The sequence below is a fragment of the Micropterus dolomieu genome, linkage group LG17, assembly GCF_021292245.1.
Source record: "Micropterus dolomieu isolate WLL.071019.BEF.003 ecotype Adirondacks linkage group LG17, ASM2129224v1, whole genome shotgun sequence".
Classification (NCBI taxonomy): domain Eukaryota; kingdom Metazoa; phylum Chordata; class Actinopteri; order Centrarchiformes; family Centrarchidae; genus Micropterus; species Micropterus dolomieu.
Window position 1 is genome coordinate 37,178,813 of NC_060166.1, and position 12,636 is coordinate 37,191,448.

The 12,636-nt window shown below is 41.0% G+C and overlaps 2 protein-coding genes across 2 annotated transcripts; both read left to right on the top strand.

Annotated features, from left to right (window-relative positions):
• Positions 1 to 1,810: 1,810 nt before the first annotated feature.
• Positions 1,811 to 2,764, top strand: LOC123985391 (olfactory receptor 10A3-like). Its single transcript, XM_046072868.1, has one exon. It carries the CDS (start codon positions 1,811 to 1,813, stop codon positions 2,762 to 2,764), a length of 954 nt encoding a protein of 317 aa, XP_045928824.1.
• A 7,007-nt stretch (positions 2,765 to 9,771) lies between these two features.
• LOC123985393 (olfactory receptor 10A3-like) lies at positions 9,772 to 10,728 on the top strand. The gene has a single exon (XM_046072869.1). It carries the CDS (start codon positions 9,772 to 9,774, stop codon positions 10,726 to 10,728), a length of 957 nt encoding a protein of 318 aa, XP_045928825.1.
• The last annotated feature ends 1,908 nt before the right edge of the window (positions 10,729 to 12,636 follow it).

Sequence of the window (12,636 nt, forward strand, 5' to 3'; positions counted from 1 at the left end):
ACAATTTTTCCCCCCCCCCCCCCCCCCCCAACACGTTAAACTCTAGTATTTAACTAGGACAAAGCAAACAATTTAAGAAAAGCCACCAAAAATTAACGACACCTTCCAAAATAAAACAGTGTCTTGGTTAAATGTCCCATTAAAGGGGCTATATGTAAGTTTTAGATTTTAATAAATCAAATTCACTTATTGTCAGTGGGCTCAAAACTCACTTAGAAATGAAGCACACGCCTGTTTCCTCCGTTGCTTCCATCAGTCACTATTCTGCTTTTAATGTGAGGTCTCCGGGTGGGATTCAGCCCTGTGCGCTCCCGAGCCTCTCAGACTACAGCGACAACACGGCAGCTCACGACATGCAGTCCACTAACAGCTTAAAACAACCGGCTCCCAGCAAAACACAGGCTCCACGTAAGGATCCAAAACTACAATAAAGGTTCAGGTGATGTCCAGTAAGAACAAAGTGAGCATTAGTAAAGCTGCAGAAACACAGAGAAAGTCACGTTAGCTCATCGGCTAACGCTGAGCAGGTGCAAAGTTATTTCACTTTCCACATTACTTCACCAACTAACACCACCAGTGTTACTATCCTGTGTACCACTGTTGATTTAGCCTGAAAGGATGTAACAATGAAAAGCAAATGTGGAGCGATTTGTTTACTAACGTTAGCTTATAGTGATGCAGCCAGCTAACGCTACAGCAGCTCGACCTGCCGCTGTTTGCTTCATAACGTTCAGTTTATGTTTATTGTGGTTTTACCGATACTCAGGTACACAGCTTCTCCTCCTCTCTGTTGCTGTAACTAATGTGACATAACATAAAACACTGCAACAAAACGGCCACAATAACGCAGAGAAAGAGCCATCCACTATCACTACTTACAGTAAAGTTACTGACTGCAGTCTGACTTTTATAAAGTGTGACACAATCTCGTTCTAATATTCAGTCCAGCTCACTGACCTTTCAATTATCATCCAGTACATGTAGCTGTGCTGACAGTGCTGAGCCAGATACACAGATAGTAAAGATGGTTACTGAAAAGCAGCCGGTGAGCTAACGATGTAGCACGTCAGCTAAATGCAGTAAATTTACCGTGATCATGTAACGAGCGTGGATTAGTTCAACCTGCAGCTGATAAAACTATTACTGGAACGTTGCAGTGGGAGTTTCCCTGAGTTTCCAGCTCTGTCTGTTGTTCCTGTCTGTCTGTAGCCGCTTTTTTCGGGAGTATTGAGCCCATATGTGCGCTGAATGAAAGGCACGGCGCCGGTGATGATCTGCCTCTGAGATGATCGAAGTAACAGCCTGAACATGTCTGGAGAAAAGCCACAGCCTGCATGCTGGTGTTCCTGCGTTTATTGTGGTATTTCTGTAAGAAAGTGGTTTGTGTTCCGGATTATGCTCGCTCATGAGTTCAAGCGAGCACCCGTACGAGCACACACCTGGTTGCAATCTTAGAACCACGCCGCTGTTGGCCGCTGGAAACTCCATAATGCCCCTTTAACAAAGAAGCTATGTTGTTGTTATGTGAAAATAGCCATTCAAATCAAGCTTTACTTGAAGGAGCTCTGCTAACAATAATGATGTAGGACTGGCCTGGTGGGATGTTTCTGCTCTCTAAAGGTATATATCAGCATGTCTGACAGTTAGAGGTGACTGTTTGACAGACAGTCTGGCTGGGTAAGTTTACGCTGCCTGTGATACTGTACATTTAGACAAACTAGTTGTTTATTCTGGGATGATTGATGAAAACAAACTTTTTCAATATTTGCACACCCTGTTTGTAGTTGTTTTGTCTTTTAAAAAGAGAATGATGATAAATTCAACTTTATCAAATTTATCTTTTATTCTAGGAGCTTATTTGCATGTTGGAAAATTAAGATACTTTTATTTCCTGATAACTGCTTTGCTTTACATTGTAATTGTTGCTGTCAACACGTCTCTCATTGTGGTTATCTGTCTGAACAGAAGCTTACATGAACCTATGTACCTTTTTCTGTGCAGCCTGTTTGTAAATGAGCTGTATGGTAGTACAGGGTTGTTTCCATTCCTTCTGCTTCAGATTCTCTCTGACATTCACACTGTTTCTGCTCCCTTTTGTTACCTGCAGATTTTCTCTTTGTATACTTATGGAGGTGTAGAAATTAGTAACTTAGCCGTCATGTCTTATGACAGATATCTTGCTATCTGTTGTCCTCTACAATATAACACACTTATGACTTTAAACAAGGTGTTCATCTTTATTTTTGTGGTATGGTTGTACACTTTTGTGAAATTTGTAATTATTTTATCTTTAAACATCCGGTTGACTCTGTGTGGAAACTTTATTAACAGTTTGTATTGTCAGAACTACCTAGTAGTTAAATTAGCATGTTCAGACACCAGACTGAATGACATTTATGGACTTTTTAGTATTGTTCTCTCCATCATAATCCCTCTGCTTCCTATCCTTTTCTCTTATATCAAAATTCTCAAAGTTTGTTTTGCTGCTTCCAAACAGACCAGACAGAAAGCTGTCAGTACCTGCACACCTCAGCTTGTGTCTCTGTTGAACTTTTCCTTTGGCTGCTGCTTTGAGATACTTCAGAGCAGATTTGATATGACCGGTGTTCCCAGTGTGCTGCGTATCATTCTGTCTCTGTATTTTCTCATCATACAACCACTTTTGAATCCTATCATGTATGGAATGCAAATGTCCAAAATCCGAAGAACATTTAAGCATCTGTTCTGTTATAAACTGTTGACTGGTCAGATAGATACCATGTAAGTGCAACTAAATAATTCTCAATATCGTCACATATTGTTGAAATGTGCTAATTGAAAACATGAAACTGAATGGAAACAAATGTCTTTCTGTCACTGTTTATGTGGAGTGTACTATATTTAAAATTACAATATAACAACAATATTGAGAAGTTTAACGTAAGGTATATGTTGTGGTGATTATAATATATTTGAATAATCTCAGTGTATAACACTGTTGTAAAATGACAGATAAATCTATCTTATACTTTGTACCTTATATGTCTACAAGCATCCCAGTACTCCCAGACAGAAATTGTGTCAACTTCATGTTTACTGTATGTGTGTGTGTGTGTGTGTGTGTGTATAAAAAGGTAAATCTTTAATTTAGACTATAAACTATATATAAATTCAAAGCCATGTTAACTATTGCCTATGTCATTAAAGTGGGAAAACAAGTTAAAAGTTCAAGTTTATTTTGACAGGACAGTGAAATGTTTGTGCCCTGGCTCTCTCATACTTCTGTACGTAAATATATACAGACCATTCATAACATGATAACTAAAGGGGGGTTATATGATTCTACACATCATTTCGTCAATATCTCCTCACAGTCCACTAGCTGTCTGCTCTGTGTGTGCACAGAAATCAGTCCGATTGATTGTCTTGAAGAAGAAGAATACAATCTCTGCTACTGTAAACCGTTCTAAACTGCTGTAAAAAGAATCGCATTGTGGTGGTAATTGTGTATTTCCTTGTGGGTAAATGAACAAATAAAGAGGTAAAATCTATTAAAGTGAGAAAAGCAGACAGTTACTCCAGCAGGGGCAGAGACCTCACATACCTAAAGACGAGGGGCTGACTCAGAGAAACAGAAAACTAAAACATTTAACGGTGGGAGATAATTGTGGAGTCTACAAGAAAAGCCTTGAGCAACAGTGGAAGTTCCTTTCTCCCAGGAAAGGAGTCTTCCTAAGATAAAACAGTCTCCCAGATGCTCATTCTATCCCAAACACCGATACACAGTGTCATTATAATAAGGGGCAAAGTACATAAGTTAATGATACAGAAGTGCATACATGTAAAATCAAATTTTTGCACAGCACACCTGTAATTTCATCTACTAATCTGACACATTACCTATGAGCATGATTTCTTGAGGTATAAATCACACACATCTTTAACTTTATTTAGGAGCACATACTGAATAATAATAAGAAGAAGATACTTTTACACATACATGTTACGAAATTTGTTCCCTGCACTTTAACCTCGAGGCACTTTTACAACAAACTGGATATTTGACTAAGATTAGAGTTAAGCATTCGCTGATATAAAGTGATAACAATAATACTTGTTTGTGTTTTCAAACAGAAATAAGCATTCACCAGTGAGATTTAACTGTAATGTTTGCTAAGAGATTGCCTCCAATTCAGTCAGTTTATACTTTTAACATTCAACTGATACTGAAGTTGGAGTTTATCTGTTAGTCAGACACATGGACGACTCAAGTGTGTCCAGGTTTGTCAGGTGGGGGTATGGTGAGCAGGTTGGTGGACCCAAATACAGGACACAGAGCGGAGCAGGTACAGTTCAAAAGGTTTATTGTGGCAACACAAAGCGAGCACTCTTACAAACATAGTGGCTGAGTCCAAGTAATAGCAGGGGAAACAGAGACAGGCAGGCAGAGTGATAATTGGTGGAACAGATGGAACACTTGACAGGCAGACATGGGGAAAAATTAATAACCAGCACAGACAGAACACATTACAAAATACCAGACAAGAATCTAACTTCAGACAATAACAGAAACCCCTGTAAACAGACAAACACCGACCAACTATAACACAGGGATCATAACAGACAAAACCTAAACGAGAACACGGAGTACAGAGCAGACTAAACCAAAATGATGCAGAGAAAGAACTAGAAGCAAATACTACAGCATGAACTAAGGCACAGGACTAGGAATAAAGACACGGAACTAAAACCCAGACTCCTCAACAAGACACACAGAGAGGATCATGACCTCCCACAAGGTCCCCTGACGTCCCTAAACCAAAAACCCACCCAAAAAAACAAAAAGTCCAAGACCCAACCAGGGTGGGCGGAGGGAGGACTGGAGGAGGGCCAGAACAAACAAAAAAAGCTGCCGGTCCAGGGCGCAAACAGGGGGGCCAGACAGGGAATTCTCAGGTGGGTGGCCTGTGGGCAGAGCAGGGCAAGGGAACAGTTTGGGGGAACGAGCCAACAGGCAGATCAGCGCCAGGGAACGGGACAGGTTAGGCCCTCGGCAGTCAGACTTCACCCGGAAGCTTCATAAAGCTATGAATACAAAGACAGATAGCCTCTCTCACAGACAGATGCAGCTATTCAACTAGATTATTGAGCACTCTCAGATCTGGTTGGCAGATAACTCAGTATCATTATAACATAATATTGTGTTGCAGTACTGGGGGAACAAATTACATATTCTCAGCCTTGTGAAATGGGCAGTCAGCAAAAAGGCTGTTTGAATTGAAATGATCAGGCTTGTTGAACATGCACATGTTGAGCTTGTTTATTATAATTTGTAGGTGTGATGTTTAGTTTTGATTAAGAAATGCTTTGCAATGGGGAATACATATAGTAATTGAGTGGGGAAAATTATATTCCTTGTGTTACGAAAGGATTGAAAAGTGAATGACACGCTGGAATCATTTGTGTCGACAGAGGAGGTTGGATATTGGTTGTAGTGGGGTGAATGGTTGATAATGGCTTACAAAATAGTTTACAAAAGGATGAGCACTAAGTTATGCGGCATTCAGACCAAACACAAATTTAATCCACGCAACGCTTTCCTTGCGGGGGTTTTATCGCTGAACAACTGCTGAGTGTTCACACACAACGCGATAATGCGAAACACAGCCCGCGATTACGACAGCTGTATGAACCCAAAGTAAACATTTTGCTGTGATTAAATAACAATAAATGGATCAAACTGATGCTGAAATAACTACAATATGATGCAGATTTGTTAAACATATGAATTCATGCTTTGTCAGGTCTGTCAGCAGGACCGAAACTTCTAAAATGTTTGTTTTCTGAAGGGAGTTTGGATCGATCAGGGCTATGCTAACCTGTTCACAGTAAAATACAACAATAGAATCAGAATCAGACATACTTTATTGATCCCTGACGGGAAATTCTTTTGTCACAATTTGTCACACTTGTATATAAATGATACGTAGAGTATAAATATAAAATATAATGACAAATATAAAGGATTGTGGGTATGTACAATATTTACATTATTAAGAGTTATTATTGTGAACCAAAAAGTGCTAATGAATAAATAGCAGCAGAGAATATTGCACATTAATTATTAAACAGATAATATTGCACAAAAATAGATAATACAGTCCAGTTTAAAAACTAAGTATCCGAGTGTCGGATACAGATGTCAGTGTAAGTTTGATGGCCACAGGCAAGAATGACTTCCTGTGGCGCTCTGTGGTGCATTTTGGGGGAATAAGTCTTGCACTGAAAGTTATCCTGTGTTTGAGCAACAGGTCATGGAGTGGGTGGGAGACATTGTCCATGATGACATGTAGTTTGGACAGAATTCTCCTCTCTGACACCACCGACAGAGTCCAGCTCCACGTTACTGGCCTTGCGGATCAATTTGTTGAGTCAGTTAGCGTCCGCTACCCTCAACGTGCTGCCCCAGCATGCAACAGCAAACAGGATAGCACTGGCCTCCACAGACTCATAAAACATCCTCAGCATCGTCCTGGAGATGTTGAAGGACCTCAGCCTCCTCTGAAAATAGAGACGGCTTTGGCCCTTCATGTAGAGGGCTTGAGTGTTGTTGGCCCAGTCCAGTTTATTGTCAAAGTGCACTCCCAGGTATTTGTAATCCTCCACAATGTCCACAGGGACCCCCTGGATGGAAACGGGGGTCACTGGTGCCTTTGCTCTCCTTACATCCACAACCAGCTCTTTAGTCTTTGTCACATTGAGCTGCAGATGGTTCTGCTCTGTGACAAAGTCCCCCACCACAGCTCTGTGCTCAGCCTCGTCACCCTGGTGATACATCAAACCACAGCAGAGTCATCAGAAAACTTCTGAAGATGCAGGACTCAAAAGTCCGTGGTGTAGATGGTGAAGAAGGGAGAGAGGACCGTCCCCTGCGTGGCCCCGGTGTTGCTGACCACGCTGTCTGACACACAGGTGTTGCAGGCGCACATACTGTTGTCTGCCAGTCAAGTAGCCAACAATCCAGGACACGAGGGGGGCATCCACCTGCATCGTTGTCAGTTTCTCACCAAGTAGGGCTGGCCGGATGGTGTTGAAAGCACTGGAGAAGTCAAAAAACATGACCCTCACAGTGCTCGCCGGCTTGTCCAGGTGGGCGTAGGTGCAGTTGAGCAGGAAGATGATGGCGTCCTCAACTCCCAGTCGGGGCTGGTAGTCGAACTGGAGGGGTCCAGTCTCTCCTGGGTCTTAATAATGTGGGACGTCAGTGCCACAGGTCTGTAGTCCTTTGAGCCACTAGGAAGTTTTTTTTGTCTTTGGTACAGGAACGAGGCAATATGTCTTCCACAACACAGGGACCCTTTGGAGACTCAGGCAGGTTGAAGACATGGTGAAGGACTCCACATAGCTGGGGGGCACACGCTTTGAGCACCCCGGGACGGACACCATCAGGGCCTGCCGACTTATTAAGCTTGATACTCCTACTGCGTAGGGTCTATGTGCGTACCCTACGGCGTAGCTATGCACGTAGCCATGCATTTATACTTGTGCGTCCGTCAATCTGCAATTACACCCCCAAACCCTAGTTGGCAGTAGCGCTACAGCAGCCACTGTATTGACTTTTGCCTGCCGAGCAGACTAACTTCCGGTTTAGCCCTCCGCTAATGTGAATGGGGGTAAAATTGTAAACGTGCGGCTGGTGTAGCCTTTTCAGATGTTATCGACCGAATGGATCACATTCTGATAATGAAACATTAATTTCGCTCTGGTTGTGACAGTCAAATATACTGATCCACCGTATTACTGCCACCATTTTGGCCGCAAGTAAAAGTTACTTCAAAGCACAGGAGCACAGTATCAAATCTTTAAAAGAACAGATGAAGTTGGCCCTGTCCAAGCTGCCTTCAGCGCCTCTGCTGCCAGTCGATCTGAAGCCAGTGATGTTCCTCATGCTGCTCCAGACCTCCCTTGTGTTGTTCTGTTGGAGTTTACGATCCAGCTTCCTCCTGTACTTCTCCTTACCCTCCCTGATCTTCACCTTCAGCTCCCCCTGAGTGGCCCTCACCTCCTCCCTATTAGTATCTCTGAAAGCCCTCCTCTTAGCATTCAGGGTGTCCTTGATGTCCTTTGTTACCCACGGTTTGTTGTTTGGGTAACAATGGACAGTTTTTGCTGGGACCGTGCAGTCCACACAGAAGTTGATGTAGTCTGAGATACACTCAGTAAGCCCATCTACGCCCTCTCCATGTGGCTCACAGAGTGCCCAGTCTGTCACCTCAAAACATCCCTGAAGTGCTCATAGGCCTCCTCCGACCATCTCCTCACTGTCCTTGGGGTCGTAGGCTGCCTTTTCACCAGAGACACATAGCAGGGATTGATGTGGGGGGAGGGGGGGGGAAGAGCTGTATGCATGCTTAACTTTAGCATACAGCAAGTCCAGGGTCCTCTCCTCTCTAGTATGGCAGCTCACATACTGGGTGAAGTTGGTAAGACATTTGCTGGAATAAAGTTACATACACATGTTTTCTGAACTCACCAGGTAGTTCTTCCTCCTCGCTTTCTTTTCTCCAAATAATGTCCAGTTTTGTCTGGTTTTTATATATGAAGTATATGAAGTGTTTATTTGTCCAAAAGCAGCAGCACTGCTCCCTGCTCCTCTCCTCAAAGTTTAGCAGCTTTCAATCGCCCGCTCTGCTTGGCCCTCTCCACACAACCGTCGGTGACGTACGGACTATCTCAACGCTGATAGGCTATCGCGACTCAGCGTCATGCGACTTTCTCACTTTAGTTGAAAATATTCAACTTGCGAATTCCTTTGCGTCGCCGGCAGCGGCCCCTTTGCGACGTCTCGCGCTGCCAAAAGGAAATCACGGCTCTACGCGTCTTTGAATTGACTTTGTATGTAAACTCACCAACTCTTGACCCACGCTTTGCTTTTGGTCTGAAAGCACCTTTATAGTACCATGTTTAAACCACCATGCAGCACATCCCCAAAGCGTACAATTCCATTTTATTATTATCTTTACATCTTTGTCATTTTGATATGAGATCTGCAGCCAGGAGAAATGCCAGCAACGCCGCAAAACAAGGGATCGGAGGCAGATATAACAACGACACATGTTATGAACTGCAGAACAGGAAAACTGTAAGAAGGCAAACCTTACAAACGCTGGGAAACCCAATTGCAAAACAACATGGTGTCTACACCAGCTGCAGGCCACACGACCAAACAGAAACCAGATTCAGATTGTTTAATTTTTTTAGTTTTTCAAATCCTTTTCAAGAGGTTAAACTTTTTAGTATTTCACAAGGAGAAAGCAAAAAATCTGAGAAGAGCCAGAAAAAATTGTTAACAATGTTACATTTTGGGAAGCAGTAATGATGACCTTCTCTCCTGTCTTGCTAATCATCACATAACCCCCCAAAATCAAACTATACTCTTATGTAAGTGTCACATTAAACACATAAAGAAGCTTTGTTTTGAAACCAGCCATTCAAATGAAGTTTAACTTGCTTCAGTCACATCTGACTGTTGTCAAGCCTTTACTGCTAACAATAATGACGTAGGACTGGCCTGTTGGGACTTTTCTGTTCTGGAAAGCTATAACACAGCAAGTGTTTCCGACAGTTAGAGGTGACTGTTTGACAGACAGTCTGGCTGGGTAAGTTTACGCTGCCTGTGATACTGTACATTTAGACAAACTAATTATTTATTCTGGGATAATTGATGAAAACAAACTTTTTCAATATTTGCACACCCTGTTTGTAGTTGTTTTGTCTTTTAAAAGGAGAATGATGATTAATTCAACTTTATCAAATTTATCTTATTTTATTCTTGGAGCTTATTTGCATGTTGGAAACTTAAGATACTTTTATTTCCTGATAACTGCTTTGCTTTACATTGTAATTGTTGCTGTCAACACGTCTCTCATTGTGGTTATCTGTATGAACAGAAGCTTACGTGAACCTATGTACCTTTTTCTGTGCAGCCTGTTTGTAAATGAGCTGTATGGTAGTACAGGGTTGTTTCCATTCCTTCTGCTTCAGATTCTCTCTGACATTCACACTGTTTCTGCTCCCTTTTGTTTCCTGCAGATTTTCTGTTTATATACATATGGAAGTATAGAATTTTGTAACTTAGCCATCATGTCTTATGACAGATATCTTGCTATCTGTTGTCCTCTATATTATAACACACGCATGCCTTTGAATAAGGTGTTCATCTTTATTTTTGTGGTATGGTTGTACTCTTTTGTGAAATGTCTGATTGCTTTATTCTTAAACATCAGTTTGACTCTGTGTGGAAACTTTATTAACAGTTTGTATTGTCAGAACTACCTAGTTGTTAAGTTGGCATGTTCTGACACCAAAGGGTATAACATTTATGGACTGTTGGTTGTTGTTCTCACCATCTTAGTCCCTCTTCTTCCGATCCTTTTTTCTTACCTGAAAATTCTTAAGGTTTGTTTTGCTGCTTCCAAACAGACCAGACAGAAAGCTGTCAGTACCTGCACACCTCAGCTTGTGTCTCTGTTGAACTTTTCCTTTGGCTGCTGCTTTGAGATACTTCAGAGCAGATTTGATATGACCGGTGTTCCCAGTGTGCTGCGTATCTTTCTCTCTCTGTATTTTCTCATCGTACAACCACTTTTGAATCCTATCATGTATGGAATGCAAATGTCCAAAATCAGAAGAACATTTAAGCATCTGTTCTGTTATAAACTGTTGACTGGTCAGAGAGATACCATGTAAGTGCAATAAAAGTGTATCTCGTGTTGAAATGTGCTGATTGAAAAAAATTGAATGAAAACAAATGTTTCGGTCACTGGTAATATGGAGTGTACTGCATTTAAAATAAAAAATTATAATATAGAAAAGTTAATCATTTATATATCTATTGTGGTGATTATAATAAATTAGATATCCACATGTATCCCAGTACTCAAGAGCCCAGTGACAAATTGTTTCCAAGCTAAATGTTTACACACAGCAATATAAACCCATATAATAATTAAAAGTATAAACTTTCATTTAGACTATACTTTAAAATAATATATCATTTTAAAGTAGAATTAACTGTTGTCTAGTTGTGTCGTTGTAAGTGGCAAAACAACTCTTCTAAGTTCAAGTTGATCGTCATAGTACAGTGAAATGTCTGTGCCCTGGCTCTCTGATAAATAAATAAAGGTAGGATCCTACACATTTTTTTGTGTTAAATGGGAAACAAACAAAGTGGCCACACAGCACTATTCCAGCCATGATTTCTGTCAATAATGTTAAATGACTTCTCTATGGACATTCAACTTACTTTTTATTTTGCCAAGACATGTGGTTGTTGGGATGTTAGCAAAAATAAATTAATAGTATTCACTTTTAAGTAAGTCTTTCCTAATTTAAGGACTGCATGTCTGAAACAAATGCAAATATTGTGTGTTTGACTGAAGAGGTTTGAATCCAGAAAGGCAGGGTTAGGGTTCAAATGTAGGACTTGCAATGCGGGTTGTCTTTTTGTTAGTGAAGTTTAGTTGCAAGGCTTATTCTGTCAAAATATGAAGATGTAGTAAAAGCTTAGATCTCACCTACTGTAAACTGATGTAAAACAGAAGGCCATCTCTCACTGCAGACAACAGTTAATTCTACTTTAAAATGATTTATTTATATATATATATATATAATTTAATGCCATTGAAAAAGCTTATTAGGAGTCGGCTGTTCACTTTCTCTGTTGAGTACATTTAATTTTAAGACTGTTGTTCTCTAGACAAAGTTATCAGCCCTGTTAAAATGACAGTGAATGTGAATTACAGACGCACCTAGCTAAGCTAGCTAGCTCCACACATGGCTGTTAGCTCCACTGTCTCGTCCAAACATGGTCACGTCCGGTGCCACTGGTTGTAAAAACTCAACATGGCGGCGCCCTCTGGGCCAAACTGGAGGCTTCACAAACCAACGGGTGACATCACCATGACTACGTCCACTTCTTCTATACAGTATATGCACATGACCTGTGAGCAGGATTTCATGCACCTTATTTCAAGGATCAGTTCTGGGTCCTTTGCTTTTTATCCTCTATATAAACAATGTCTGCAGTAAGTTTAAACACTCACAGTATCATTTGTACAGGTGCTGGTCATATAATTAGAATATCATCAAAATGGTGATTTATTTCAGTAATTCCATTCAAAAAGTGAAACTTGTATAATGTATACATTCATTCCACACAGACTGATATATTTCAAGTGTTCATTCCTTTTAATTTTGATGATTATAACTGACAACTAGTGAAAACCCCAAAATCAGTATCTCAGAAAATTAGAATATTGTGAAAATGTTCAATATTGAAGACACCTGGTGCCACACTCTAATCAGCTAATTAACTCAAAACACCTGCAAAGGCCTTTAAATGGTCTCTCAGTCTAGTTCTGTAGGCTACACAATCATGGGGAAGACTGCTGACTTCACAGCTGTCCAAAAGACGACCATTGACACCTTGTACAAGGAGGGCAAGACACAAAAGGTCATTGCTAAAGAGGCTGGCTGTTCACAGAGCTCTGTGTCCAAGCACATTAATAGAGTGGCGAAGGGAAGGAAAAGATGTGGTAGAAAAAAGTGTACAAGCAATAGGGATAACCGCACCCTGGAGAGGATTGTGAAACAAAA

Coding starts and splice junctions, on each gene's coding strand:
- LOC123985391 (XM_046072868.1), top strand. CDS start 1,811: ATGATAAATTCAACTTTATCAAATTTATCTTTTATTCTAGGAGCTTAT.
- LOC123985393 (XM_046072869.1), top strand. CDS start 9,772: ATGATTAATTCAACTTTATCAAATTTATCTTATTTTATTCTTGGAGCT.